Raw genomic sequence first — 27,084 nt, 5'->3', positions numbered from 1 at the left:
CTTCCACTGGCAATGCTACTCTTCTGAAGAGTGCTGCTTATCTGTGCTAGAAGTGCTACAGCTTCCTCTCAGGAGGGTATCTGGATTAGATAAGTTTAAACCAGCCACAGTTTTTTAGACTTCTCTCTGGACAGTCAAGGTTCTTAATGGGAAACCTGAGGGACAGCCATGAAACCTAGATTTGTGGCAAAGGCCAAGTGATAATAAGGGATAGCCCTGTGATCAAGATAGAGGCAAAGGCCTGTAGATTTGGAGGGACAGCCCTGTGATCAAGAAGGAGGCAAAACCAGAAGAAAGAGCAGATCAAGCAAGACACAGAGTTGTACCTCTGAGATAAACAAGGTTCAGTGAAAGAGGTTACTTACTGTCAATATCCTAGGCGCCTGTGACGGTAGGTATACTGGGAGTATAGTAGGCTCTTTGGTGGTGATCCTGGAGTTATCTGGGTGGTGGTTCTGGTGTGCTGAAGTCTGTAGATCCGCCTCAGGCAAGGGGGATCCTGACTACGAAAATTTTCACAGTTTGCTTATGTAATTTACATATGTACATGTGGTTTGGCGCGCCTGGTAGCGCTGACACGTCACAACTGCGCAAGGGCGCCATAACTCAGTAACTCAGGGAAGGAGTATAGTTACAAGGAATTTATAAGTTGTAACTAGGGTTAAAATTGCATGAGGAAACAGAATATGAAGTCAAAACAAGGTTATCTCTTAAGATGAAAAAGATATAAAGTAATTTATATGTAACAAAGGTAGAACAGGCAGCTTTTAGGTCAGCTGTGATGACTCTAAGGCTGACATTTCTACTCTCTGAACGGTACGATCGGCCTAACCAATTACGCTAAGCGGATTAGCCATCCTGCTGATTAGGGTGTGGTGGCCCCACTAACCTGTGCAGAAAAGTGAAGCTTGTTTTGCCGTTCTACTCCCTCTCCAAATTTTCCTTCTCTCTTATACTTTGAGCACCTTACAGCGTTGCGGTGAGTAGCTCTTTTCTTCCTGATCTCGACTTACTCTGCGGATTACGTCCTATCCTTTTTCTTTTCTCTTTTGACCCGCGAGTATGTCTGCATCCGACCACAACTTGGACGATTTTGTTCCCGACGGCAGCCTTAGGATGAGCAATCTCTTTGACTTGGTTGCTGGTTCCACATCTGGAAACAGAGGAGCGGAAAAGACGATTCGGGCCTCGACATCAGGACCTTGACCACCTTTGGGCCCACCGACGCCTGGCTCGGCAATCAATGTGGGCAGGAATGCGGCCCCTCACCTGGGCCAAGCGCAGACGGCCGGTGCAACCAATTAACCACTTCCGGGGAATGGGAGCGATTTGAGCCTAGCACAGCAAGATTTTCTCGCGGCCAAGCTCCAACTTAAAAAAGCAAAGCTGGTCAGTCAAACAGCGAAGCTTATCAACGACCGATGGAACAACGACAAACGTCTGGCGGCCAACGGAAACAACATGACGCAATGGCTTCACCAATTGCAAGAAATCGGGAATGTGCACATGTCGAGTGGGGATTTCTTCTTCAAACCAATCAAGAACCTTGTCTTCGAAAAGATTGCGCAAATGGTTGTTTTGGACGGTGTGCACCAATTGTTGGTTCCCAATCTACAACGGCTGAAGACAACTCTTGAGATGCTGTCTTACCTGAAGAAGAAGTTCTCAGTGGTATCTCGTGCGGCGCAGTACAACGTTTGGAACAGGTTCCTCAACTTTTTGGTCGACGACTCGGATGGTGTTGGGATGTCATCAGCGATGCGGAATCTGTACACTGAATGGAACAATCTCAATGTACGGATTCACTCAGACGCCTTTTTTGGTTTCATCTTTCAAAGAGCCGTGATGCGTTCCTCGGTTCCTTTCAAGAAACATTTCGAACAACGCATCGAGAACGCCATGCAGAACGACGAATCGAAGAGCGTCCCAAAGTTCGACACCCTTGTCAATACTTTTTAAAAGATTTCAAGCAACTGAAATATTTTTTTCTTTATTTAATCACGTGTAACTACAACTTTGATTAGAACAAATAGTAAGAAATGCAAATAAAAGCTTTACCTGAAAGCAGCACGAGTGGGTGCTTGGTTTTGGTATGGAGTTGTTCTGTTGCTGAGCTTAGCGTAAGGGGATCTGTGAGAGTTACAATGAGTCTACACAAAGTGCCTCCATTAGCTACCTTCCTCTTTGCGCCTATTGCTTTTCTGTTCTTTGGTCTAAGCTTGTTGCGCTTACCAAATCAGGTACTAGTCAAATTAGTATCCTAGATTTATCCTGTCTATGTCGGTGCGCTGTTTCTGTGTCTGCTTGTCAAACACGGTTCAAGACAAGTTAGCTGGTCTATCTCTTCCGGGTCTGAGGAATGAGACTACTCACCACAAGTGGTGCTATTGGTGATCCTAGCAAGTAGGGACGCTTTTGTCTTCAAGCTGATACGGTCTGCAAGAGTTCTGCGAGTGTAGTGTTGGTTAGCTTGGTATAAGCTTCAACTCTAACTCTGCTTGGGTACGTACTCAGTTGAGTCTAATCTTCCTTGTTCCCGTACGGTTTCCGTTAAGGTTGCCGTGTCTGCAGAGTGAGCAAGCGGGGCTCATCAGCTGAGAGAGTTGGGTTAGGGTTCTGGGCTGGACTGCAGAGGGGGGCTTACCTCTTTGTGCAGCTGGGGTTTCTGGGTTTATGTCTAGCCACGCTAGCTTCCTTTTGGGTTGCTGCGGGTGGTCTGATCCTGGATTCCTACAGCCTCGCATGCTTCTTGTTGGTAGATTAGAAGCAATATCGGAGATTTGCACAACCCCTATTTGATTGAGGGAGTGTCGAATGACTGAGCGGCCAAGGGCTTTAATGAGAAAGTCTGCAGCGTTCGCGGTGGTCTTGACGTATTGGAGCTTGATGACATGGAAGTGAATCAGTTCCCTGACGAAATGGAGACGGATGTCCATGTGTTTAGTGCAAAAACTGTTTTGAGAGGTTTCGCTATTTGCTAAGTCAATTGCTCCTTTGTTGTCCACGAAAACATCAATTTCTTCCACGGATTCTTGAAGTTCGGTTTCTTTGATAAGGCTGGCAAACCATGCAAGATCACGGCCTAGATCGGAGAGAGCCTTATAATCCGCCTTGGCCGTGGAAAGGGAGACTGTCGTTTGCTTGGTTGACTTCCAATTTATAAGGAGGTGGGTGCTGACCGAGACTACAAATCCCGTTGTTGATCTGCGCGTGTCCGGGCAGTTTCCCCAATCCGCTTCCAAAAAAGCTTTCAGTTTGGACTTGGATGAGCGCTTGTAGGTTAGGCCCACGTGGCGCGTGCCGGACAAGTACCGGAAGACTTGGACTACCGCCTGGTAGTGCTTGATGCCTGGGTTTTCCAGGTACTGCAACAGCTGGCTCACAGCGAGGGATATGTCGGGTCTAGTAAGGACGCTGAGGTAGTTGAGAGATCCTACCAGAGCGCGATAGTTGACTCCCAGCTTTCCGAATAAAGATATTTCATGTGCTGTGGCCTTTGTCATCTTCTCCCTTGGGTTTAACGGGCAAGAGGCTGGGTGTTCGGTGTCGAGGCCAAATTCGGCTAGCTTGCGTTTGACGTATTGGGTTTGGTTGATTTGGAGACCATTGGAGAATCTCTGAATATTCATACCCAGGAGGAATTCGGCCTCCCCCGGATACTTGATGTCGAATTCTTGCTCCATTTCCTTCCTGAAGACTTTGGGGTCCTTGCTGATGATTACTATGTCATCCACGTGTGCGAAGAGCCACGTGGCTGGCCTTCCATTTGATTTCCGTCGCCAGAACACACAGGGATCGGACAAAGATATTTTGAATCCTAGAGTTTTGAGATAAGCTGTCAGGCGCTTGTACCAGACCAGGGGGGCCTGTCTCAAGCCGTAAATCGCTTTCTTGAGCTGGAGCACCGAGTTCGGGGGGCAGTTGTATCCCTGAGGGGGCAGGAGCGTCACCTTTTCCTCAAGCGGGCATGTCAGAAAAGCGCTTCTGACGTCTAGCTGATGGATTTTGAGTCCGTTGTTGACCGCGAAAGATATGAGCAGTCAAAGAGATGCGGCCTTGCCCGTTGGGGCGTAGATCACATTGAAGTTTCGCCCGTGTATCTGGCGAAAACCCTGCGCGCAGATGCGCGCTTTGAACTCAATAACCTCATTGGAGGCGCTGAGTTTACACCTATACGCCCATGTTGCCGGGATAGGCTCGTCGTCTGCGAGGCGCTGTCGGATTATCCATACCTCGTGCTTTAGCATGTTGGCGATCTCCTTCTGCTCTGCTGCCGTCCAATTCCCTCGGTCGGGACCGCGCATGGCTTGGTTGTGGTACTTTGGATCAACCTCGATTTCAATGTGGTACGCCTGCCGGAGGCGTTTTCCTTGGACAATGTTACTCTCATCGATGGCACTCAAGATCTCCTTCTCCGGGGGATTGGTCGTCCAGACGTATCTGCGACTTGTTGGTTTGGGGTTAACCGGTTCTGCCGAGGTTATAGCTTCCGTGGGGTCTTCTGGGCTGGGCGAGTTGCTTGCTCGAAGGTTGTTGATGATTTCGCTGATGTCTTGCTCCTCCCTAACTAGGTCGTCCGCGGCGGCGACTCTATCAGATGGCAGCTCTAATGATTCTTCCTCGCCGAAGGGCAGCGGCTCCTCAGATGTGAAGGCAGGCAGTTTGTTGATGCCTACTGTGTTCAGTGACTTATGGAGGGCTGGGCAGGCGGGAAAGGTTGCCTCGTCGAAGTGTACATGTTTAGCCGTGACGATGGATTTGTCTCCTAGCCGGGAAACCTTGTAAGATGAATAGTCGTTCGCGTATCCGAGGAGGATACCTTCCCATGAGATCAAAGAGAATTTTGAGTCTCTTTTTTGTTTAGGCTTGACAGGACCCAGGAAACCCCCTGTAAATGACCGTAACAAAAATGTATGAATTTTTTGGCAAAAACCCAAAATGGTAGGCACAAAAATGGTATGAATGGGCTTTTTTGGCCTCAATGGTAAGCACTTCAAGTGTATGAAATTTTTCCTGGGTACAAGAGGGTAGTAACTAAGATGTATGAAATTCCTGAGAGTGCACCAGAAAAACCCGTAGCCCTCCCCCCCTCAGCAGCACAGCTTGGCTTATTTTTGGTACCCCAGTGCCCCACCTTGGCAGCACACCCCAGGTTTTTTTTTTTGCACACCCCCCCCCCCCCCCCTCGGCAGGAATGGTAGGCATGGAAAATGTATGAAAATTTGGGAAATCCTCAAAGCAAACGCACAAAACGTGTATGAATGAGGTCAAAAAATGTATGGATTTTGTTGAAATTCTGGATTTTAGGTTACGGTCATTTATAAGGGGTTTCCTGGGTCCTGGCTTGACGATCCATGCTCGGCATCCAAATGGCCAAAAGAAATCCATGTTGGGCTTGGTCTTGAACATCCTTTTGAGAGGACTTGTCTTCCCTTTTGATAACGAGGGGAGGCAGTTTGTAGTGGCCGTGGCAAGTTGAACCGCCTTGGCCCACCATTCCGGTGCGAGATTAGCTTGCATCATTAGACAACGAGTCATGTCAATGATTGTCCGGTTCGCCCTTTCGGCCATGCCGTTGTTCTGGGGTGTGTAAGCTGGTGCTACGTTATGCTGAACTCCCTCGCTTGTCAGAAATTCCCCAAGCGTTCCGTTCACAAATTCCCCTCCTCCATCTGAAATCAATTTCTTGAGTGAGTAGCCCGTTTGCTTCTCGAAGAAAATTTTGAAGTCAAGAATTGCCTTGGTGGTGTGGTTTTTCTCTTTGAGGATGCTCGTGTGTATGAGACCGGTGTGTTGATCCACAAGAGTCAGGAAATACCGAGCTCCTCCGTTGGTCGGAGGTGAGATCGGCCCGACTAGATCACCGTGGACAACGCTGAAGGGGGCGTCGGCGTCCTTGAACGAGCCGTTGCACAGAAGTCTAGTTAGCTTGCCTTGCATGCATGCGGAGCAGGCTTTTGATTTGGATAGATCGAGCTTGGTTGCTACCGCTTGCGCTATCCTACCGGAGCTGGCATGGCCCAGCCTATTGTGCCATTTTTGATAGTCTGAGAGAGATGGTGCGACGATAGTGGCTAGCGTAATAGCGGGCTTAGGATTAGGGGTGACGCCGGTGATTTCTAGGAGATCGTTGGAGGTGTTGACTTTGAAAGGTCGGCTGTTGTCCAGTTTCACTACAAATGTGCCGTTGGTCTCGCTGATTTCTGCCTTGTGCTTCATGAGCTGAACCATAGAGATAAGATTTCTAGATAGATTCGGTACAAACAGCGCCTCGGGGAGCGTCAATACATCGCCGGATGGTAGATGCAGCTGGGCGGTTCCGCGGGCGATAGCTGTGAGCTCTGATTTTCCGCTTCCCGTGACGATGCCGATGTGTACTGGTGACGTCTTGGTAAAGTAGGATAGGGAGTTGAGCATGTGATTGCTCGCTCCCGAATCTAGGATGGTCAACAATTGCGCTACTCCGTGAGTAGTGTTGTAGGTGAAAGAGGGTTTGACTATGGTGGTATGGTGAACCTCCTCGTCCTTGTCGTCAGCTTCCGTGAGGTATGTGGTGCGCTGCTTCTTCTGGGGGCAATCCTGTGCAACAAGGGGTTTGTCCGGAGGCCGAGTTAGTGGATGTATGGTCCAGCAGTTTGCCTCATCGTGAGTTGTGGCTCTTGGATTGTGTTTGCCTCCGCTGCATCGGATGCTGGTGCCGCCTGGGTTGTGTCCGCCGCCCCTCTTCTGTCTTTGAGCTGGGCCGGTGGCTAGGGCCGTGGCGGCCTGATCTGGGTCCTCGACAAATTTTCTCTTGGTGGCGGTCTCGTGTCGGCCTATGTCTTGGAGCTTTGCAATTATCTCCTTGGGCTTGGCCAGGGCTTTGAGATCGGCGAACAAAGCCTGCATCAGCATGGGGCGCCTTTTAGTGATTTTCCCTACTATGCTGCACCCAACGAGTTCGTCTGGGACCTTGAGTACGAGTGAGCTGAATTCCGCAAGACTCTCTTCCATTTCAACAATGTATGAGTTTAAGTCTTTGTCATACTGAATATCAAGCCACTTGTTCCAAACTTGCAACACCAAGAGTAGTGAGTCGGAAGCATAGATGGTTTTGATGTCGTTCCAGATGGTGTAGGGGTCTTGCTCATTCTCATCGTTTATGACACTAGTAAAGATTGCGTTTGGGATTGCTTTGCTTAGTATGCTGCAGGTTCGCAGAGCGCCTTGTAGCTAATCATCATCTGGTTCTTCGGGTAGCGGGTCCTTGATGTACGTCTCCAGGTGGCGAGGACGCAAGTGCATCTTAATTTTCCGCTCCCAGAGAGGAAAGTTGGTCCCGTCGAATTTAGGGACGTTGATGTGATCCTTGTCCGGGCTGTATGCGTCGCTCTTCAATGGTATCGGAGTCCGCACAGTGCCGCTGCTAGCGCTAGAGGAACCTTGTGTTCTAGTGTTGGCCATCTCGTCCTGCTTTCAGCTGCTTCTCGAGGTGGTTGGTTTGAGCGAGTCGAGACTGTAAATCTAAAAGATTTCAAGCAACTGAAATATTTGTTTCTTTATTTAATCACGTGTAACTGTCAGAATACAGGAGATGATGCGCAACCTGCAAAGAGGCGCAGGGGAGAAACAGACTGTGATGCAAAGACATGTAAGCACAGATGTTTCATCCCTCCAAACAAAGCCGCAAGTATGGTAGCTAACTTTGGGTTGTTTCATCGCGACTACAGCAGATGCTACTAGCAGCAACACCCCTAGGACGCAAGCCACAGACTACAGAAGCTACAACAGCAAGGCAAGCACGGTTCCAAGACCTTCGTAATCGTGAGTACTTAAGCAGCAGGCTAAGACGGACAGAAACACTAGACTAACAGCTCCATTGCCCGCATAGCTCTTTATTCCACAGAATAACCAATCACCCAGCCAGCCTCAACTCTTGCATCAGTCCGCTGACCGACGAGTGAGTGCAGACTTCATTCATAGCTAGACCGTCACATGATTGAGACTAACCAGGACGGTCTCTTAGCCACAGCCTTAACCGGAACGACTCATTGCGAACATAGACCTTCACCACGAGCGTGCACGTTGCAAGAGGTAGAATATCTCTCCTCCTTTGATAGATCATGCAATCAGCATTGAGCGAGTTAGCTGACTCGTAGCGTTAACATCGCAGACATCAGACTGCACTCTTGCCCAAAGCCAATCCCTTCCTACTTCAACCTCTCTCAAGACTTGGTGCCCTTTCATTTTCTTTTTCTCTCCTCTACTCAGAGGCACGGCAAACCGGCCTGCTCTTAGGTGATTAGCTATTTCACCTCATCTTCTCATTACACTTAGATAGCGGCATTATGCCATTGTATATAGTTTTGATCTGAGCTATTCTAACATGAAATCACTTATTAGTTGTCAGAATTTTTACAGTAACTACAACTTTGATTTGAACAAATAGTAAGAAATGCAAATAAAAGCTTTACCTGAAAGCAGCACAAGTGGGTGCTTGGTTTTGGTATGGAGTTGTTCTGTTGCTGAGCTTAGCGTAAGGGGATCTGTGAGAGTTAACGATGATTCTACACAAAGTGCCTCCGTTAGCTACCTTCCTCTTTGCGCCTATTGCTTTTCTGTTCTTTGGTCTAAGCTTGTTGCGCTTACCAAATCAGGTACTAGTCAAATTAGTATCCTATATTTATCCTGTCTATGTCGGTGCGCTGTTTCTGTGTCTGCTTGTCAAACACGGTTTGAGACACGTTAGCTGGTCTATCTCTTCCGGGTCTAAGGAATGAGACTACTCACCACAAGTGGTGCTATCGGCAATCCTAGCGAGTAGGGACGCTTTTGTCTTCAAGCTGATACGGTCTGCGAGAGTTCTGCGAGTGTAGTGCTGGTTAGCTTGGTATAAGCTTCAACTCTAACTCTGCTCGGGTACGTACTCAGTTGAGTCTAATCTTCCTTGTTCCCGTACGGTTTCCGTTAAGGTTGCCGTGTCTGCAGAGTGAGCGAGCGGGGCTTGTCAGCTGAGAGAGTTGGGTTAGGGTTTTGGGCTGGACTGCAGAGGGGGGCTTACCTCTTTGTGCAGCTGGGGTTTCTTGGTTTATGTCTAGCCGCGCTAGCTTCCTTTTGGGTTGATGCGGGTGGTCTGATCCTGGATTCCTACACTTTTGACGTCTGCAAGAAACAGCACAAAGACTCCACCTTGTCTGAAACATCTCTCACCTCTGCGGCGGCCCCTTCGGTCCTCTTAGCGGCAAATGAAGCAAGTGACTTCGATTTCAAAGCTTTTCTGGCGGATGTGCCAGAAGAGAATTGGCCTGATGCGTTAGATTTTTACGCTGCAACAGCACACCGCTGTTGGCAGTGTGGGGCTGCAGACCACTATCTTCGCAACTGTCCGCAACAAGCGAAGTCGAATCAGATCAAAAAACGACTGCAAGGTCCGGGAGTCTTGCCTTTTCCCCTCCCAACACAGCGCACGCAAGCCACGTTTGTGGGTTCTCTCTACACCCAACCGCCTCAACAGACCGTGCCCGGAAATTCCAACCCTTGAGCCCCTCCCCCCATGTCCCAGTTTCAAGTTCAAGCTAAACGACTAGCCGATCTCCATAGGCCCAGGTATGCCAATGCCTCCAACCGTCAATCCTCGACTTCAGCCGCGGGAAATCCGACAAGCGTCTTGAGCAGTGGGGGAGGGGCATCTGCCCAACTTCTGGAGATCGGTGACGTGCCAGATGATCTCAATCAATTGGACTTTAAGAACATGTTGTTGGGTGAGGACGTGGTGAGTAATCCTGCCATCTTTGATACTGGTGCATCCCATCATTTCACTGGGATGCGCCACTTTCTTCACAACATCAAAACATTATCTAAGCCCTTGCCGTTATCGGTAGCTACCGCCGCCCACCGGTCTTTCATCACGGGTATGGGAGAACTCCACTTCCGCAAACCAAATGGATGGGTGATCGTGCTCCGTGGGGTCCTTTTCTGTGAGGACGCTCGCTCTACGCTGATATCCATGGCTGCCCTGCGCAAAGCTGACGCAATGGTGTTTTATGATAACACCAGGGATGCGTTTGATGTTTACTCAAAGGGCGGCACATTTGTGTTTTCTTGTGTGATGGAGCGAAGGCGCAACCGTTGGTGCATTCCTCTTTGTATGGTTTGAAGTGATGACAAGGGCGGCGGGGCAGCGGGTGATGTTTCCTTGTTTTATTCCTCTACTTGTTCTATTCCTCCTATTCTCTCTAAAAACGGTGTCTCTTTCTCCAATCATCCTGTCTCTTATTGCCAAACCAATTCTTCCTCTTTCTCTCGATCTGTTCCTTGGGACACCATTTCTCTTTTTACGCCACCATCTCAATCAAGCATCAAGGTTTCTTTCTCTAACTCTACTGCTTGAAATCCAAATTTCTCTTCTAACGAACTTGGGTCAAATATGGAGGACTTATCCTTCCAGGCGGCAAAGACAAAAGTGGCTGGTGCTGCTCTTTTTAAGGAACCCATCCCTCAAGTTCCAGATCGTGTTTGTAGTCAGCGGTGTGGTAGACGGAAAAGTGAAAAATCAAAAGTTTTTTCTCATACATATATTTACTCACAATACGCCTCAAGATACCATCAAAAAGACCTCAGAAATGGATTCTACGGCCAATTTTACCCCTAGTCACCACTGGAAGCATCACTTGAACCCCGCTGGATTGGAACCTACACTTCTTTGGACACTGGACACCCATCACACGTTCAACATACCCAGTCACCAGCCTGTCACCAGCCTCAAGTCAATGATCACAGCATTATGCTTATACACATCACAGGATACAAACATAAATCTCCCCATCAGACTACAGTCATTACATATTATCAAGTACTCTTCTATTTCCATATTATGATGTCATCACACACTGACTCTGCAGCCTCAGACTTCATTTATGCACCCCCTGCATCCACCTGTCAACTCATGCAGTCTACTGTCACTTTACGCAGCCTTCATGCGGCCCTACTGCATTCTTATGACATCATTTATGTACTCCTGACAAATTATGACATCATTTGTATCTACTCTCACCAGCTAAAATCCCTCACCCTGTTGTCCAGATCAGCTGAAACCCTAACCCACAAGCCCTCTGGGGCTCCACTTTTGTCTATATAAGGAGCTCTCTCCTCCCCAGTTGTCAGCTCCTCAGTTCATCACTCACCAACCACAGTCACCCCAACATTTACAGTTACAGTCTTACATATACTTAACAACCTACATACATAACAACCCTTACATTAACAATAACAACAATTTATTCAGTGTCATCAACAAGCTCATCTTGAACCAACCAACCCTATCACTTCATTAAAACTTGCCAAGCTTACCTTGGTGGGTCTTGTTATCTGATAGTATAGAAGGGCAGAGTTTGCACCTCCATCATCCCCTTCTCCATTCAGCAAAAGGTTCTCAGGAACACTTTTGAGTCTTACAGCGGTCTCTGACGAACAACAAAAAACAACTGTTTTTCTGGCATCGAGTTTTTGGTCACGCAAGTCTGCGAGTGATTCACAGACTGATCAAAGAGAATGTGGGGCTGGGACTGCCCAAGGAATTACCGGCTGGATCTATTCACTGCCCTACATGTATGATCAGCAAGTCAACAAAAATGAATCCGCTGGGGCACGGGGACCGCAAAGCTGAAAGAATGGAGATTCGGGCTGCCGACCTTATTGGCCCTTTTGAAATTACTGCAGTAGATGGAGGCAATTATATCCTCACAATGCGTGATGTAGCCACGGGCTACAACTTTGTGAAAATCCTGAAAGCCAAATCGGATGCCAACTTGGCTATCTTAGACATCATAACTCGACTGGAACGCACTACAAACCTCCGGGTGAAAGGTTTGCGGAGCAACAATGGCGGAGAATTTGCCAACAAAAAGTTAGAGGAATTCCTCACGTCAAAAGGTATCCATACTGAAAGAGCTTTACCTTATCACCATTATCAAAATGGCATGATAGAACGCTTCAACAGGACGATACAAGCAATGAGTCGCACGGTTCTGGCGGACAGCAATCTACCACACAACTTCTGGAATTATGTGTTCCTGTGGGCTGCTCACATACTAAATAGAATTCCAAACAATTCTAGCGGAAAGAGAACACCATTTGAAGCATTGTTTGGCAGATTTCCCTGCAAAATCTGGAAAAATCTGGGTTCCCAGATTGACGGGAAGTCCTCCAGTAAGACTGTAATCAGCATAAAGATGGGCTGTGCCCCGGTGCCCTCCAAGCATATACATATTAGGACGGTTCACGTAGGGATTTTTTAACCCTGCTGATGTTATAAATCAGCAAGGCTTCTTTTGGTCTTGCTGATTTTGGCCCTGCGTGAACCGTCCTATTTACATGTGTACATTATGCATATGGCACGTCACGCGCCAAGGACGGCTGGAAATTGAGGCGCGACGCGAAGGACAGCTGCAACCGACCGGCGACAAACCAGATCTCGAACAGTTTAGTCCCCTGAAAGCATGTCGGAACCGATGGCAGAAGAGCCTCCCAACAATCCTGAAATCAACACACCTGTCGTGCATCCACCTCACGAGGCCCTTGACGATCTTCCTGACGAGCTTCAGGGCAAGGAGGCAGCCAACGATGGCCCGCTTGGAGATGACTTGAAGGACGTACCTCTGGATAAGCTGTTCGATGATGAGATGGACGTGGATGATGCGGGCCCTTTGGGTACGGAGGAGTGAGTTAGTGTTTCTGCTGTATTCTGGCCAGACAGCGTCGCTGAACTCCATTGGTACTTCTTTCTCTCTCTCTCTCTCTATCTCTCTCTCTCTCCTATCTCTCTCTCTCTCTCTCTCTCTCTGACCCACCGACGATACGGGCAGATATCGACATCTGGCCCAATACGATGATCCCTGGTCGGACTTGAAAGACCCCCACGTGATGATGAATTTCTATCGGAGGATCTTCCCCTGGAAGCAGCTCTTCCTCTGGTTAAACCAAGACCATGGTCAGTCTAGTCCAACTGAAACTGGAGCTCAGAAAAGTGATTGTCGGTTTTCTTGATCTCTGCTCAGTTCCGAACTACCTCTTCACCCATCGTGAATTTGCGATCACGCTCCAGAACGATGCCTATCTACGCTACAACTCCTACCCGAACTACATTGATCTACAGAAGGACATCATCCGACTCAATCCGACACGGTTCGAGATCGGCCCGGCCTACAGCGCCCCACCAAAGGACCGGAAGACGCTCCCGAAAGCCTCCTTCAAGCCGATCCTCCGCGAACTCGTCTTCGATATCGACCTGACTGACTACGACGACATCCGACGGTGTTGCTCTGATAAGAAAATCTGTATCAAATGCTGGAAGTTCATATCGCTCGCCGTTCAAGTCCTAGATCTTACGCTGCGCCAGGACTTCGGTTACAAATATCTGCTCTGGGTCTACTCTGGAAGGAGAGGCGCTCATTGTTGGGTGTCAGATGAAGAAGCGATGAGATTGACGGACGATCAGAGGAAGGCGATCGTTAACTATATCAATATCATGAAGGGAGGTGGCTCGAAATTCGGTTTGAAGGTCGACCTGAAGAGCCCCTTACATCCAATGGTCGAGAGAAGCTTAGAAAACCTGACCACATCATTCTTGGACGTAGTTTTAAAAGAACAAGAAGTTTTCAAAGAAGAAGAGAAATGGAAGTTTTTATTACGAATCTGGTCGGACGCAGGTAAGAGCTATCATCAAACATACTTTTTTCTACTACATCTCCAAAACAAAGAATACCCTCTGAAATGAATCTGCTGACTTGATTATTCAAGACTTAACTAAGCAGTTCGAAAAAGAGTGGGCATCTAATCCCGAGATAACCTCGGAGAAGAAATGGAAGGATGTCTTGAAGTACTACCAGCCGGACAAAAATCCAAATAAAAAGAGGCTCGCAGCAGCTACGGATGTGATCAACAACGTCGTGCTTCATTACACCTATCCACGGATCGATTTGGAGGTCTCCAAGCACCTCAACCATCTCCTGAAGAGTCCCTTCTGTGTCCATCCTGCTACTGGCAAGGTCTGTGTGCCCCTCGATCCCAAAAGCATCGCGTCCTTCGACCCCGATAAAGTGCCCGACGTCCGCGACCTTCTCCGCGAGCTGGACAAGCACCCCTCAACTACCCTTCCTGCGCCTCCTGACCCTTCCGCCTCTGCAGAAAATCCGGTCGCTTTGAACTGGTTCCATACCTCGCTTCGTCCCTACGTCGAGCTGTTTCAGGAACACGTTAACGGCCTGCTCAAGGATCGATTACAGACCAAAAAAGGTCAGCACATGTCCTTCGTCTTTTTCTTTCGTTACCCCTGCACACGAACACACGCCCACGCACACAAAAGCAGCCCGCTTCCCTCTTCATTTTCTAACGCATATTTCTCGGCCTTGTTTGTAGATATCCAAACCGATTCCCTAGATTTCTGACAATAGTAATAGACCTGGAATCTAGTCGCCTCCCTGTGACAGAGCATTGTCTGCAATTAAATCGTCCTTTTTTGAGTATTCTTCAACTCACTGCATCTTATCTCATCCCACTCGGCTCTTGCTCTTGGATTTCGCTAGATGTTACGCCTCTGATGCTGTAAATGTAGATAATACATTTGTTTTTTTCCTCCACAACTCTTTTCTTCTTTTCTAAAATTCTTATACTCCACATAATTGGGTTTACTTATCATGTGTTCCATTTCTGCCTTTCTTTCATGGTGTATGTATACATATAGTGTGTTCATGTGCATGTAAGTAAGGAAAGAAAGATATACATACTGGTTGCACAGCAATGGCAGAAAAGCTTGACAATTCATGTAGCTGAAAATGAATCCTGCATTTCAGCCTCAAAGCCTGTACAGCTCCTATGTGTCAGATTGCATACAGTAATGTGCTCAAATGAAGAAGAAAAAACCTTCTTTGTTTTTAACTTGTGGGCTTTGTGGGTTGGACCATTGGAATCCTGGAGCAATTTTACCCCTCCAACCCTCCACCACACTTCACTGCAATGCCCCGTGGCCAGCCTGACACTCCTGTCAAGCCAGCCTAGCCGTCTGAAGGGGTTTTTACTGCCTGTACAGGGATACTGTACAGGCCTGAGGCTGAAATGCAGAAATCATTTCAGCCACACAAATCAGCAATCTTTTCTGCCACTGCTTTACCCACAATTCATTGATGTGGATGGCCAGCATGTGCCTCTCATCTGGCTTGGGCTTTCCTCTGCGGGAAGAAGTCTGAAAATTTTTGTCAGCCAAGGTAAAACTGGCTCAATCACCCATCAACGTCACCAAGCCAGGCCTCCACAGCAAAATTTCCAGTGCATTGGTAAGTGTCTTCTTTTCTGCTCATTGTGTATATTAATGTCTTGTTACTTGTATGAAAATATATATCAAACTCATCTTACACCAACCACTCCTATCACTTAATTGAAACCTCTCAAGCTTACCTTGGTGGGTCTTTTTTTCTGATAGCCAGAAGGGCAGATTTTGCACCTCCCTCATCCCCTTCACCATTCAGCCAAGGGGTTTCACTACCACTTTTGAGTCTTACACCACCACCAGCAATGGGCCACTGCACTACACTAAAATTATTGGACAATAAATGTTAGTGTAGCCATTTCATTGGCTCCCAAATTCATGTTATGTGTTGTCTCAGATACTGCAAGTATCCATGCTAACAATAACAGGAAATAACAGAAATAACAACAATAACAGGCCTTTTATTGCTACTAACAGGATAAAAATAACAGTCATTGCTGTTATCCATCACTATTTCCTGGTCAAGTTCCTTTATTGTTAGCAACACAAAAGATAAGATAACAGAAAACATTGTTATTGTTAGCTGATTTTGGCTACACTACCCTACACTAAAAAATAAAATTAGTGTATTGGCCCACCATTGCCACCGCTGAGTTCCATATTTGTGTTTTTTCAAAATCCAACCCCAGCACAGCTATCCTTTTGATTCTTTTAGAGCTCATCATCCTGACCAAAAATGAGGACTACAGTATGTAGAAAATGCAAAATTTCAGGCAGTTGAGTCTGAGAGCTGGACTGGCTGGTGTGAATTAACATAATTCCCTTCTTTATTGCCATACGCGGACTAGGATTCCAGTATGTAGAAACTGCAAACTTTCACGCAGTTGAGTCTGAGAGCTGGACTGGCTGGTGTGAATTAACATAATTTCCTTCTTGCTTGCCATACACAGACATCTCCAAGATTAACACAGCCTCTATGGGGGAGAGCCCTAAAGGGTCTCTGTCTCACAGAGAGGCTTGCGCCCAAGTGGCAGGTTCTGGTGTGGACGCTGACAGGCCTGAGGCTTGGTCAACACCCAATTTTCACTAAATCATTGATTACATATAACTCATTCACAGCCAGATTTTTTCAAGGGTGGTATGGCCTTGTAGCTTGGTGTCTTGGGCATCCATTTGAATCCATGCCCCCTTAGCTCTGCTGGATATCCTTTCAAAAAACACAACAAGCTCTTTTCCAAAACTGCCATTTTTTGCTCCTATACCGCTGTATCCTTCCTGTACCATGACAAAGGCATATTACAGAAGCTACTATTTTCCAAATCTAGTATGTGCAAGAGCTTTCTAATATGCACTTTGGCATGTGTATAGAATCTAGACCTTTCATGTGCTTACCACAGATGTACCAATGCATGACTATGTATGTATGATTAATTCAAGAATCTTGGAGAGATGATGTTATAACATGCTTTCTAGCTTCAAGACCGCTTGATTTAATAAAAATTGGTCTGTGTAGGCTTGAAGGCAAGATGCAGGGCTTTCATATGGCACCTCTAGCTTAACTAAGCCTCTTGAACGGAGGGTCCGGGGAACCCCGCCCGGAGGGCTCTCCGCAGGAGAGGCTTATGAGTTATGTCTTGATTTAAGCAGGAGCAGAAAGGATCTGCTACACTAAAAATCCCAACCAATATAGAAAAACTGAATACACAGAGCTGTAGGTTCTGTTCTTGCAAGGAATTTGAGCCACTTATCTATCTTGTAGCCAGAAAAACAACTCCTGGAGTCCCAAACAAGTGGAGCCTCATTTGGAAGACTTGTGCATTTTTGATCTTTTGAAAAGGTCAACAGATTGAGATAGAAAAAATCTGAGTAGACCAAAATGTAGAGAAAGAAAAGTAGCATAGGGTACAGATAGGGCATATTGGTGGAGAGGCTGGGGGAGGAGCTATAAAATTTTTAAAAACCTCTCAGCCAAATGAACTTTCTGCTCCCGCGTAAAATTTGGGATAATGCACAAGTCCCTCCCTGCGGGAGGGGCGGCTTCGCCGCCAGCCACAGCGCTCCCACCAGGGGGGACTTGTGTTAAGTTAGATGGCACCTGGGCAGCCAATTTGACTCGTGAAAGATGCTGTGCTCCTCCTTCGGAGGCTCGCGCGAGGGGCGCCTCTCTGAAAGAAGCTGCGAGTTTCCACTTTGAATATGCATGATGACCGAACCGGCCTGAAGGTCACGATATTTATTGCCAACGAAGTCTTGTCCATCCCAGTATCTAGGAAAGCGGTAAGCAAGAATTTATTTTTGCATTTCAGATAAGTCGGACCAAACCAACCAAGATGGTTAATTCCCTCCTGACCTTCTCAGCTTACGAACCGCTACCAGAGCTCAAAGTCACTAGAAATCCCCAAGAGATATGCCGAACCTATGTGGGGGTCAAACCGAGCGTAAAAACATTTGGGTAGCTGCCGGTGATGGCGACCTAGAGAGAGTCAAAGTCAGCTGAAAAACAAAACCCCTTCAATTCAACTTCAAACATTCCGTACCGTCTCTCAGACTCATGAAAACAAACCGCTGATGGTTGACCATCTCGAATCTAATGTTCTTTTGAATCGCACAATCAATTCGATGAAATGGCAAGCTAGGAGTTGGTCGAAGCCGGTTGGCCTTGGCTCCTTCAAAACCTAAATCCGCATGAGACAAGAAGACATGTTGATACTCACAAAGGTTTATTTTCTCTGCCTTCCTGTAGGACTTTCCCCGACGGTGGCCGATGAGAACACATACACCCCATTACACGCAGCAGCTTCCTGGGGAAGACTGGAAGTCTTGAGATACTTGCACTCTCAGGGCGGCGACATGAATACGACAGATGAAGAAGGAGAGTTGAGTTGAATTGTTCCCGTCGCTCCGATTGCTTCCGCCGCTCCGGTTCGTTCCCGTGGTATCACCCAAACTGAGGCTCCCATGTTCTTCAAACAATCAAATCACCCTCCTCCCCCTTGCCACCCCAAAAAACGCGCCAAAATCAGTACGCCACTCTTCTCGGTCGAGGATCTTGACACGGCGAAATTGGTCATAGAGCTAGGTGGCGACCCCCGCCACAAAAACTCAGAAGGAAAAACAGTTAGGCTTCCACTTTCTCATGTGGCGTTTGGATTTCCATTTCACCGTTGGCTGATTGTAAATCTGTCAATTTTATCTAACACGTACACAGGCGGCTGAAAACTTGGCTGAGGACTATCCAGAAGTCTGTAATTACCTGCGAAGTTTAGTTGGTGAACCGCCACTTGAGGAATCAGCCAGTCAGTCGGAGCAAGAAGACCCGGCCGAGTCGAGCCTCGATCCCACGAACGAGATGACGAAAACGTTGATCGACAAAGTTCGTGAAATGATGACTGATGCAGAGTCGAATGGAATCGACACCGACTCGCCAGAACTAGACCTCCGGCTGCGTGAGCTGGTCACCAAGACCGTCGATCAGTCGGTCGATCTTGGTAAGCTCCTCGCGTCTAGCGGCCGTGATCATTCTCAGTCGGCCGCCGTCGTCGCGCAAGATTTGGCGAGTGTGGCGGAAGGAGAAGAACCCACGGAAGAAAACAAACAAGCAGCCACTGGATCCGACTCCAACAAAAGACAAAAGACTTGATTTGTACAGTGCCCCAACTCTCTTACCTGTGACCGCGCCCGTAAATAAACTTTGAACTTGAACCGCTAAGATGGCCGGCTCAATATGTGTACTGGTGTAGCGGAACCCCGCTACAGGCCGCTGCCCAAAGGGCGCTAAAGTCTGGAGTTTTATTTCTATGAGAATGATCAGCAACAAGCGCAGTGGCCATCCCGCTACGAAGAGCTCAGAAAAGCAAGACCAGATCGGCTGCGCTGCACGCTGTGTGCAGCCAAGCTGATGCAGTGTTGAAAGTCAATACTGTCACTTTGGTGTATGTCCATGTCAGGGTCGCAAAAAGGAAAGGGGTACATGGGCCAAACGCACTCCAAACCTACATGCACGGAATTCAGTCTACTCCAAGAATGTTTCCGGTGGACCATGGGAACTAGTTTTGGAGGATGATTCTATTGGATTGCGGTTGGAGTACATAAACTGAGGTAGCACCAAGGGTGAGTCTGTTGATGGCCCAACTTGATTTGGGAAAACGGTTTTCCATCTCGTCTATTTGGTTGCGCTTGGTTGGATGTTTTGTTTTGTTTTGTTTTGTTTATTTATGGCAGCTTTTGTCTTGGGGATACTCCACCCAAAATGTCAATATGTTTATAGATGTGGTATGCTTCTATCAAACATACCTTATACATACTCCCAATGATCCAGCCTGACTTTGCTCAATGAATCTAATTCATCATGATCCTTGTGAGCATGTGCCAGCTTGCAAACTGGTTTTGAATTTAGATATCCTGTTTTATATCTGTCATACTTTCCTTTTTGATTTAAATATCTGGTTGTTGTAAGCTGATTGGTGTGATCTGAGTGTTTAATGTGAGGTGGTGCTCTTTGAATAAAAGACTCTTCAATTGGGTTGAGCTTCCAGATCTGTATGCAGTCAGTAGTTCAGTTTGAACTCTGGCCGATCAGGCTTCTGTTTTTTTTAAATATGTGGATGGATTTGAAATCTGTTGTTTGAGTTTAGTTCAGTCTCCTGGCCTCCGCCGGCATGTTCCCGGCAGCCCTGGCCCTGGAAAGCGGCAAGTCAGCGCCCAGGCGATCGGATTCGGCTCGAAGTGCTTACAGCCCGGGCTCCCCCCGATTGGTCAACCCACGCCCACACCCTTAAAACACCCCATCCCCATCCCAGCCCACCCCTGCCCAGCTCCAGCCTCAACCACAACCACATCCCCATCCAACCAGCAACCGCCATGGACGAGCAGCCCTTCGCCTCCACCCGCAGCCGGCCAGCACCCCCCCGGCTACGGCTCTCAAACGCCCCCCGCCCTTCCGACCAGGCGCTGGTGCTCCCCTCATCGGCCCGCTCCGAGCCAGCCCCATCGAGCGACGACCTCATCACCCCCGGCCCATCAGCAGCAGCCCAAGAGCAGGCCATCGAAAGCCTGACCGACGACCCTCATCCCTACCTCCGCTCCCATATACCTCCCGTCCCACCACTCCCCCCACACTTTGCCCATCTCAACGGAAACAGCTCTGCCGCCACCTCTCTCACTCCCCAAGCCCTCCTCCAGCGGCTCGAACAACTCCTCCAAGCCAAGTCCCACGAAATCCAACTGGCCGGACAGCTGGGCAACTCCCTGCTCGAGCAACAGGCGGAACTCGAACTGCGCATCTCCGAACTCGAATCCACCGGCGCACTCTTCTCCGCCCCTCAGCCCAAACCCAGCAGCAGGCGCCACAGGGAACACACCCCCGCCGCCCCCAACCACAACGAGCCAGCAGCAGCACATCTCCAGTCACTCTCTGGCGAATCTACCGAGGCCAGCGAGGATGAGGCAAACCCCATCGACCACACCGTCCGCCGCAAGGTCGAAGAACTCGATGCTGCCATGAAACGCTGGCAGGAAGGAAACTCCGAGATCTGGCGCCAAGCCCGTGGTGAAGTGAGTAGCTACCTACCCGGCCCTGAATCTTACCATGAGCACGACCACTCATCCGTCGTGTGCGCACTTGATCGATCAAGCCACCCGCAATAAGCAGACCCTCCACCCCCTCACAAAGCCCCAATGGTCCCATGCCGATCACTCCAGTCGGTCACCAACTGCCACCGGGCTCGACCCCGGACTCCAAGTCGGTAGCCCATTCCCCGACCACCGATCAATCCATTAACCGGCGGGCCCGAAACGCCCAGCATCGGGCCAACGACATCGAGTTCGCAACAGAGATCGGCCAGAGCCTCCTGGGCGAAGTCCGCAGACTACAGTCTCTTCTGGTCGTCAAAGAGGATGAGCTGATGGAGATGAAGGAGGAGCGCGAAGGCCTCTGGGAACGGAATGAACAGCTGATGCAACGAATCAAGGACTACGAAGCCAACGTTGGTAAGCCACGTCCTCTTGGCTCCCTGATCACATCATCAGAGTATACGCCGCCTAACGAGCGACATCTTTTTCACAGACAAATTCAAAGAAGAGAACTGGAACCTAGAGCTCAACAAGCAGGAACTTCAGACAAAGCTCACAACTACCAGGGATGAAAAGGCTAAAGTGGAAGCAGATCGGCTCAAGCTCATCAAGCAGCTGACCGACCTCCAGCAATCGTCTGATCAACAGCGCGCCGAGTTTGAGCGCACGACCAACCTGCTGGCCGAAGAGCGCAGCAAGTACGAGTCCACGATCGCCACCTTGCGCAAGAATCATGCCGGCTTGCAACGGGAACGCAGTGATCTCCAAGGCACACTCGACGGCGTGAAGGTTGAGCTGGAGACGATCAAGAAGAAGGCCACCATGAAGCGCGTCGGAAGCGGCAGGCAGGCCGACGGCCTGTCGTACGAGACCGACAATCCTGGGGAGGGTGCGGGAGACGAGGAGGAGATCCTGGCGACCCGGATGACGCCCGGGAAGCGGAAGGCAGGCGACCATTTCCACCAGAACGGGACACCCATCGACGGCTTCGGCGGCGACGAGGGCGACCCCGACAATCTCACCGGCACTCCGGCCAGACAACGCGGCCTGGGCTCCAACCTGGGCTTCTCTACCGAGAACGACCAGCTCCGGACCTCGTTGGCCCATGCCCAACGGACCATCAGCACCCTGCGTGGCGCGCTCCAACGGAAGAAGGAGGACGCGATCCGGGCCAAGAAGTCCTCGGCGATCTCGCTCGGCGACCCGGCGAAGGCGAGCGACATGCTCGTCCGAGACAACGACGACGATGACGACGACGAGGAGGAGGAGGAGGAGGAGGATGAAGCCACCCGGGCGGAGTCTCAGCTGCCGCGCAAGCTCCTGCTGAGCTCGTCTGTCCGCGGCACGCCCCGCGGCGGCTCCCGTGGCCGCACCCGGGGAGGCCTGCCCTCCCGCCGGGGCCGGTTCAGGGGCACGCCCAGCAAGCTCTCCCAGCGGGCAGACGAGCTCGTCTCGTCCTCCTCCGAAGACCACCCCCTTCCCGACCGGGCCGGCCCCCTTGCACTGTCGTTGCGGGCCGAAGAACAGGAGGTGCTCGACGCCATCCATTCCCATTCCCTCTCGGATGGCACTGCTGCTGCTCCTACTGCTGCTGCTACTGCTACTGCGATGACTTCGGAGCGCGAAGAGCTGGCGGAGGCGGACGCTAGGGCGCTGTTTGGAGACGCCATGATGGCCATGGATCCGCTGTTCGTCGACCTCGGCTCACACCCGAGAGCATCCAAGATCCCGCCGCCGCCGACGCACGACGTCGATAACGGCCAGAACGAAGACGAGGACGATGAGGAGGAAGAGGAAGAAGACGAAGAAGACTCGACTCGCGACCTGCGGCCTTTGAAGGAGGCGCTGGGCGCAGTCAACCGACGCTCCCTGCTCTCCGGCGGCTCAGAAGAAGACGACACGACGAGGTCACTCGGCTTTCTCTGCCGCGATGGCGCCCTGTTGCCCGACGACATCCGGGCCGAACTTGCTGCGCGTCGACGGGCCGACTCTGAGGAGGACGGCCGCGGCGAGCTGAAGCCGGTCCCCGGCCCCTCCTCCTCCTCCGGCTTGGCTCTTCCCGGGGTCGAGGTGGGCACGATGACCGAGATCGGGTCCCCCGTCTCGCCCGTCGCTAACCCCGTCGCCCTGCGCGCTCATCAGATCCCCGAAGGGGCGCCTGCTCTCGGCGGTAAGGCGGCGCCCGGCTCGCTGCCCGTCGAGAAAATCGTCGAGAAAATCGTCGAGGTCGAGAAGATCGTCGAGGTCGAGAAGATCGTCGAGGTGGAGAAGATCGTCGAGGTGGAGAAGATCGTCGAGGTTGAGAAGATTGTGGAGGTGGAGAAGATTGTGGAGGTGGAGAAGATTGTGGAGGTGCCGGTGGACCGGGTGGTAGAGGTGGAGAAGATTGTGGAGCGGATAGTCGAGGTGCCCGTGGAGCGAATCGTCGAGGTGGAGAAGATCGTCCACGTCCCCGCTGCTGCCCCCGTCCCACCCCACCCATCGCCCTCCCCCCCTCCCATCTCGCCCCGCGAGGCACTTACTCCTCCCGAAGACAAAATCGTCGAGGTCGAGAAAATCGTCGAGGTCGAGAAAATCGTCGAGGTCGAGAAAATCGTCGAGGTCGAGAAGATCGTCGAGGTTGAAAAATTAGTGGAGGTTGAGAAGATCGTGGAAGTGGAGAAATTAGTCGAGGTCGAGAAAATTGTGGAAGTGGAGAAGATCGTTGAAGTGGAGAAGATTGTGGAAGTAGAGAAATTAGTCGAGGTTGAAAAGATAGTCGAAGTGGAGAAATTTGTCCAAGTAGAGAAGCTCGCGGAGATCGGAAAGCCAGTTGCAGTGGAAACAATTGCGGATGTTCAGACAGGGAAGCGAGAGTCGGAGCAAGAGGAACTGGCGGCAGAAACATCAGTTATTGGCGCGGAGCCAACAGATGGTGAAGTGTCTGTCGAGCCTACGCCAGGACGACCAGTGATGACTCAGACCGAACTGACTTCCAGCACGATTGCTTCTCTTGAGGCCAAGTTTGCCAAAGATCTCAGCCGCGCTGGCACGGGCAACGAAGAGTCGATCAAAGATGGTGCAGGGCTACAGCGCTCCAAGTCCCAGTCCAAATCCTTTACTGTCAAACAACGCCACCGTTACTCCACCATGTCGCAACTCTTCGGAAACGGGGATAACGAAAGTGAAGAGCAGATGTTTTCTGCCGACGAGGGAGCCCTGGATACTGACCACGAAGATTTCGAAGACGCTTCAGAGAGCCTGATCGGCACCGCGCGTTTCTTGCAGGGACATGGCGTCAGTGGCTCGGTGGATCTGTCTGCGGCACATGTGCTTATTCGCGGGGCAGATGATATGGAGAGTGTTTCGAGCCCGTTCTTGGCTGCCAAATTCCCCAAACAAGGAGCTCGGGATGGGCAATCCTCTCCCTTGCGTGCATCCTTTGACCGAGACGCAACCATCTCGCAGCTGCTAGCTTCGCCGCCAATCGACAACTCCCTCAAAAGCGTCACCCTCGAGATCGGCGTACAGACCGAAAGCTCCGACGACCTTGTCCGCGACTCGATCTACAATCTGGGTGCGCGAGACTCGATGGCCACGTTTGGCGGCGGCTCAACCTCTCGGGCTCTCGAATGCTCTAGAGGCGGGAAGGTGGCATCCACCAAGAACACTTCTCGAAGTCTGTCTTCTAGCGTCGGTGCTCGTCGTACCCACCATGCCCATCAGGATAGCGTGACTTCGCCCACCGGCTCGGACGAGTTTTCAAGAAACCGTTGCTCGCTCAATTCTGTTCGGACCGAAGAAACCACCAGTACCAGCGAGCAACTCACTCCGGCCTGCTCTCCGAGACGGAGTCTCCCCACCAACTCTCTCCATCTGGATAATCATCCGATCAACCAGACTGAGCCCATCCCCTCTTCAACCTCTCACAAGCCAACTGAGCCCCAGTCGCCACCCGGCCAACCGCGCCAGGTCAACCCCGTACCTTCATCTTCATCCGGCTTTCCTCCACAGAGACCGTCCTCACCCCCACCCAAGGAACTGGTTGAAAAGGCGCAAATTCCGCGGACCATTCAGTTGACGGTACCCACCGCGCCTTCTATCCGACGTTCCTCGTACTCGAGCATGCCCCCACCATCCACCAAACCCCGTGCTGGCAAGGCTAGCCCGGCCACATATGCCAGCAAGAAGAAGGCATCCACTCTCAGTCGGGCGAACAAGCAATTCAATGCAGCCGACAACTCTGCTGATTCGTCCGAGGTCAGCCAATTCGGCATGGCCCTCATGGCCCCAGTCGTCCATTCTAGTAACGAACACATCCGCCGCAAGATGCAACTCGGCAACCTTGCCGCGACGGGCGGGTCGACTGAGCAGCTCAGCCACAGGTCTAGACGCCAGTCGTTCAACTCGGATCGGACGGACCACACCAGTGATCCCGGGGACGACCATATCCCACGATCTGCCGCCGGTCTCTCCGCCCCGACAACCACCGATCCCAATGCCATCCACGCCATCACCCAGACCATGATCGGCGAATTCCTGTTCAAGTATACGTCCAAAACTCTCACGCGCGGGTTCAGCGAGAAACGCCACAGGCGGTTCTTCTGGGTCCACCCGTATACCAAGACCTTGTACTGGAGCACTTCGGACCCTGGCGCCCATGGCGCTAACCAGTCCACTGCCAAGAGTGGTAAGTCTCATTCTTCCTTTTCTTCCATCGATCTGGACCTTCTGATTAGACTAACCCCGATCACCCCTTAACAATAGTTCTCATCGAAAGCGTCCGGACGATTAACGATACTAATGTCGCCCCCTCCGGCCTGGCGTCGCATAGCCTTGTTATCCAGACACCCAACCGGGAAATGAAGATTACCGCCCCTTCGAAAGAGAGACACGAGCTCTGGTTCAGCGTAAGTCTTTCTCTTCAGCACATTCTCTTGTCACGTTGGACATGTTCTTATTCTTGATTTTTTTTAAAAAACCCAGGCCATCAACTATCTTCTGACGCGACCTGATCCCTCTGCGAATACAAGCCCAGTAATGACACAACAAAACATCAGCCCGAACCCCTCTACGCGAGGCCCGGCCCAGTCCACCTTTTCTAGTCGAAACACGATGCTTTCTAGGTTCAGGACCCATGATCCGTCGGTATTCAGCACGCCGCCGGCTGTGCATCAAGCTATATACGACATGTCTAGCTCGAAATCTCTCAACGACAGTCCAGCAATCGCCTCGACCGAATCTTCGGAGCGACTGACTCCCAAAGCAAGTAAAGGTCCCTCCGGTCTCCCTGTGCCCATGAAACGGGGAGCTGCCACATCGCGTGGATCTGCGAAGCAGCTGAACGACTCGCCGCGCTTCCTCCAGAGCTCGCCTGCCGATCCAATCGTGTTCGAGAACAGCTTCAGCCAGTCGGCCTTTGGTCTTCAACAGGACCCCGATCGCCGCTCCGTCAGCTTCAATGGCGTCCATCGCGGCGACGGCGAGATGGCTGACGACACGGACGTCAGCATGAGCTATGATAGTCGCTGCGATGATACCTTCGACGATGGATTCGAGGGAGTCGAGAACGTCCGAGCTTGTTGTGATGGGAAACACGACGTTGGATCGTGAGCTATCCTGAGATGAGCCCGCTGATGCACAGCGTCAGGCACTAACCAGAACCGCGATCTTTTTTTTTGTGCTTAGATTATCTCGACGGCTGGACCATTCATCCAGCCATGACCACGGCCATGTGCCCCACAATCGCCCCGCATCTCGAGGAGCATCAGCCAAGCAGCGCGAGACGGATCGGACGAGTTACGTCTCCAACCGGGCCCTTCGACCGCTGGACAGTCCCAGTCTGCGAGCATCGAATCTCGAAGCTCTGCGTTCACGGTACGGCGGCGCCAGCTCGCCGGGCCCCCAAGCGCAAGCGCAAGCCCAAGCCCAACAGACGCCCCCGCATCTCCGCCGGGTCCAGGGCCGAGGCTCGGTGGCCAGCCGTGCCGGGGGGCTCCCGAGCTCGTTACAGTCTTCCCCCGCCGGCACGGTCTCCAGTCGGTTCCACCGCGAATCCAAGTTCTTCCAGGACCTCAAAGCGTTCAATCCTGGTCAGTCTTCCCCTCTCTTCTCTCAGCATTGCTCGCCTGTATGTCTTGGCTGATCGGGCGCTTCGTCACCCAGCTTCCGTCGAGCAGCTCCAGACGCCCCCGCCCCGCAGTAGCAGTCGCTTCCCGAACCAGCAGAGCCATCATCTCGCGTCCAGCGTCCGTAGCACTCGGCAGGGCTCGGTGGGCTCGGACCTCGGATGA

The 27,084-nt window shown here is 50.7% G+C and overlaps 3 protein-coding genes across 3 annotated transcripts; all 3 read left to right on the top strand.

Moving 5' to 3' along the window:
- Nucleotides 1–12,476: 12,476 nt before the first annotated feature.
- Nucleotides 12,477–14,423, top strand: PtA15_2A765 (uncharacterized protein; the record flags this gene model as incomplete). The annotated part of the gene is made up of 5 exons (XM_053166819.1): nt 12,477–12,697; nt 12,843–12,967; nt 13,035–13,685; nt 13,777–14,271; nt 14,395–14,423. The coding sequence occupies 5 exons, from the start codon at nt 12,477–12,479 to the stop codon at nt 14,421–14,423; spliced, it is 1,521 nt and encodes a 506-aa protein (XP_053018003.1).
- Nucleotides 14,424–17,648: 3,225 nt separating this feature from the next.
- Nucleotides 17,649–18,881, top strand: PtA15_2A764 (uncharacterized protein; the record flags this gene model as incomplete). The annotated part of the gene is made up of 5 exons (XM_053166818.1): nt 17,649–17,729; nt 17,878–17,893; nt 17,985–18,117; nt 18,265–18,358; nt 18,450–18,881. The coding sequence occupies 5 exons, from the start codon at nt 17,649–17,651 to the stop codon at nt 18,879–18,881; spliced, it is 756 nt and encodes a 251-aa protein (XP_053018002.1).
- Nucleotides 18,882–20,101: 1,220 nt separating this feature from the next.
- Nucleotides 20,102–27,084, top strand: PtA15_2A763 (uncharacterized protein; the record flags this gene model as incomplete). The annotated part of the gene is made up of 9 exons (XM_053166817.1): nt 20,102–20,794; nt 20,875–21,229; nt 21,306–22,039; nt 22,118–22,342; nt 22,652–25,481; nt 25,559–25,701; nt 25,778–26,400; nt 26,480–26,883; nt 26,957–27,084. The coding sequence occupies 9 exons, from the start codon at nt 20,102–20,104 to the stop codon at nt 27,082–27,084; spliced, it is 6,135 nt and encodes a 2,044-aa protein (XP_053018001.1).

The sequence above is a fragment of the Puccinia triticina genome, chromosome 2A, assembly GCF_026914185.1.
Source record: "Puccinia triticina chromosome 2A, complete sequence".
Classification (NCBI taxonomy): Eukaryota; Fungi; Basidiomycota; class Pucciniomycetes; order Pucciniales; family Pucciniaceae; genus Puccinia; species Puccinia triticina.
This window is presented reverse-complemented; position numbering and strand designations above follow the sequence as displayed.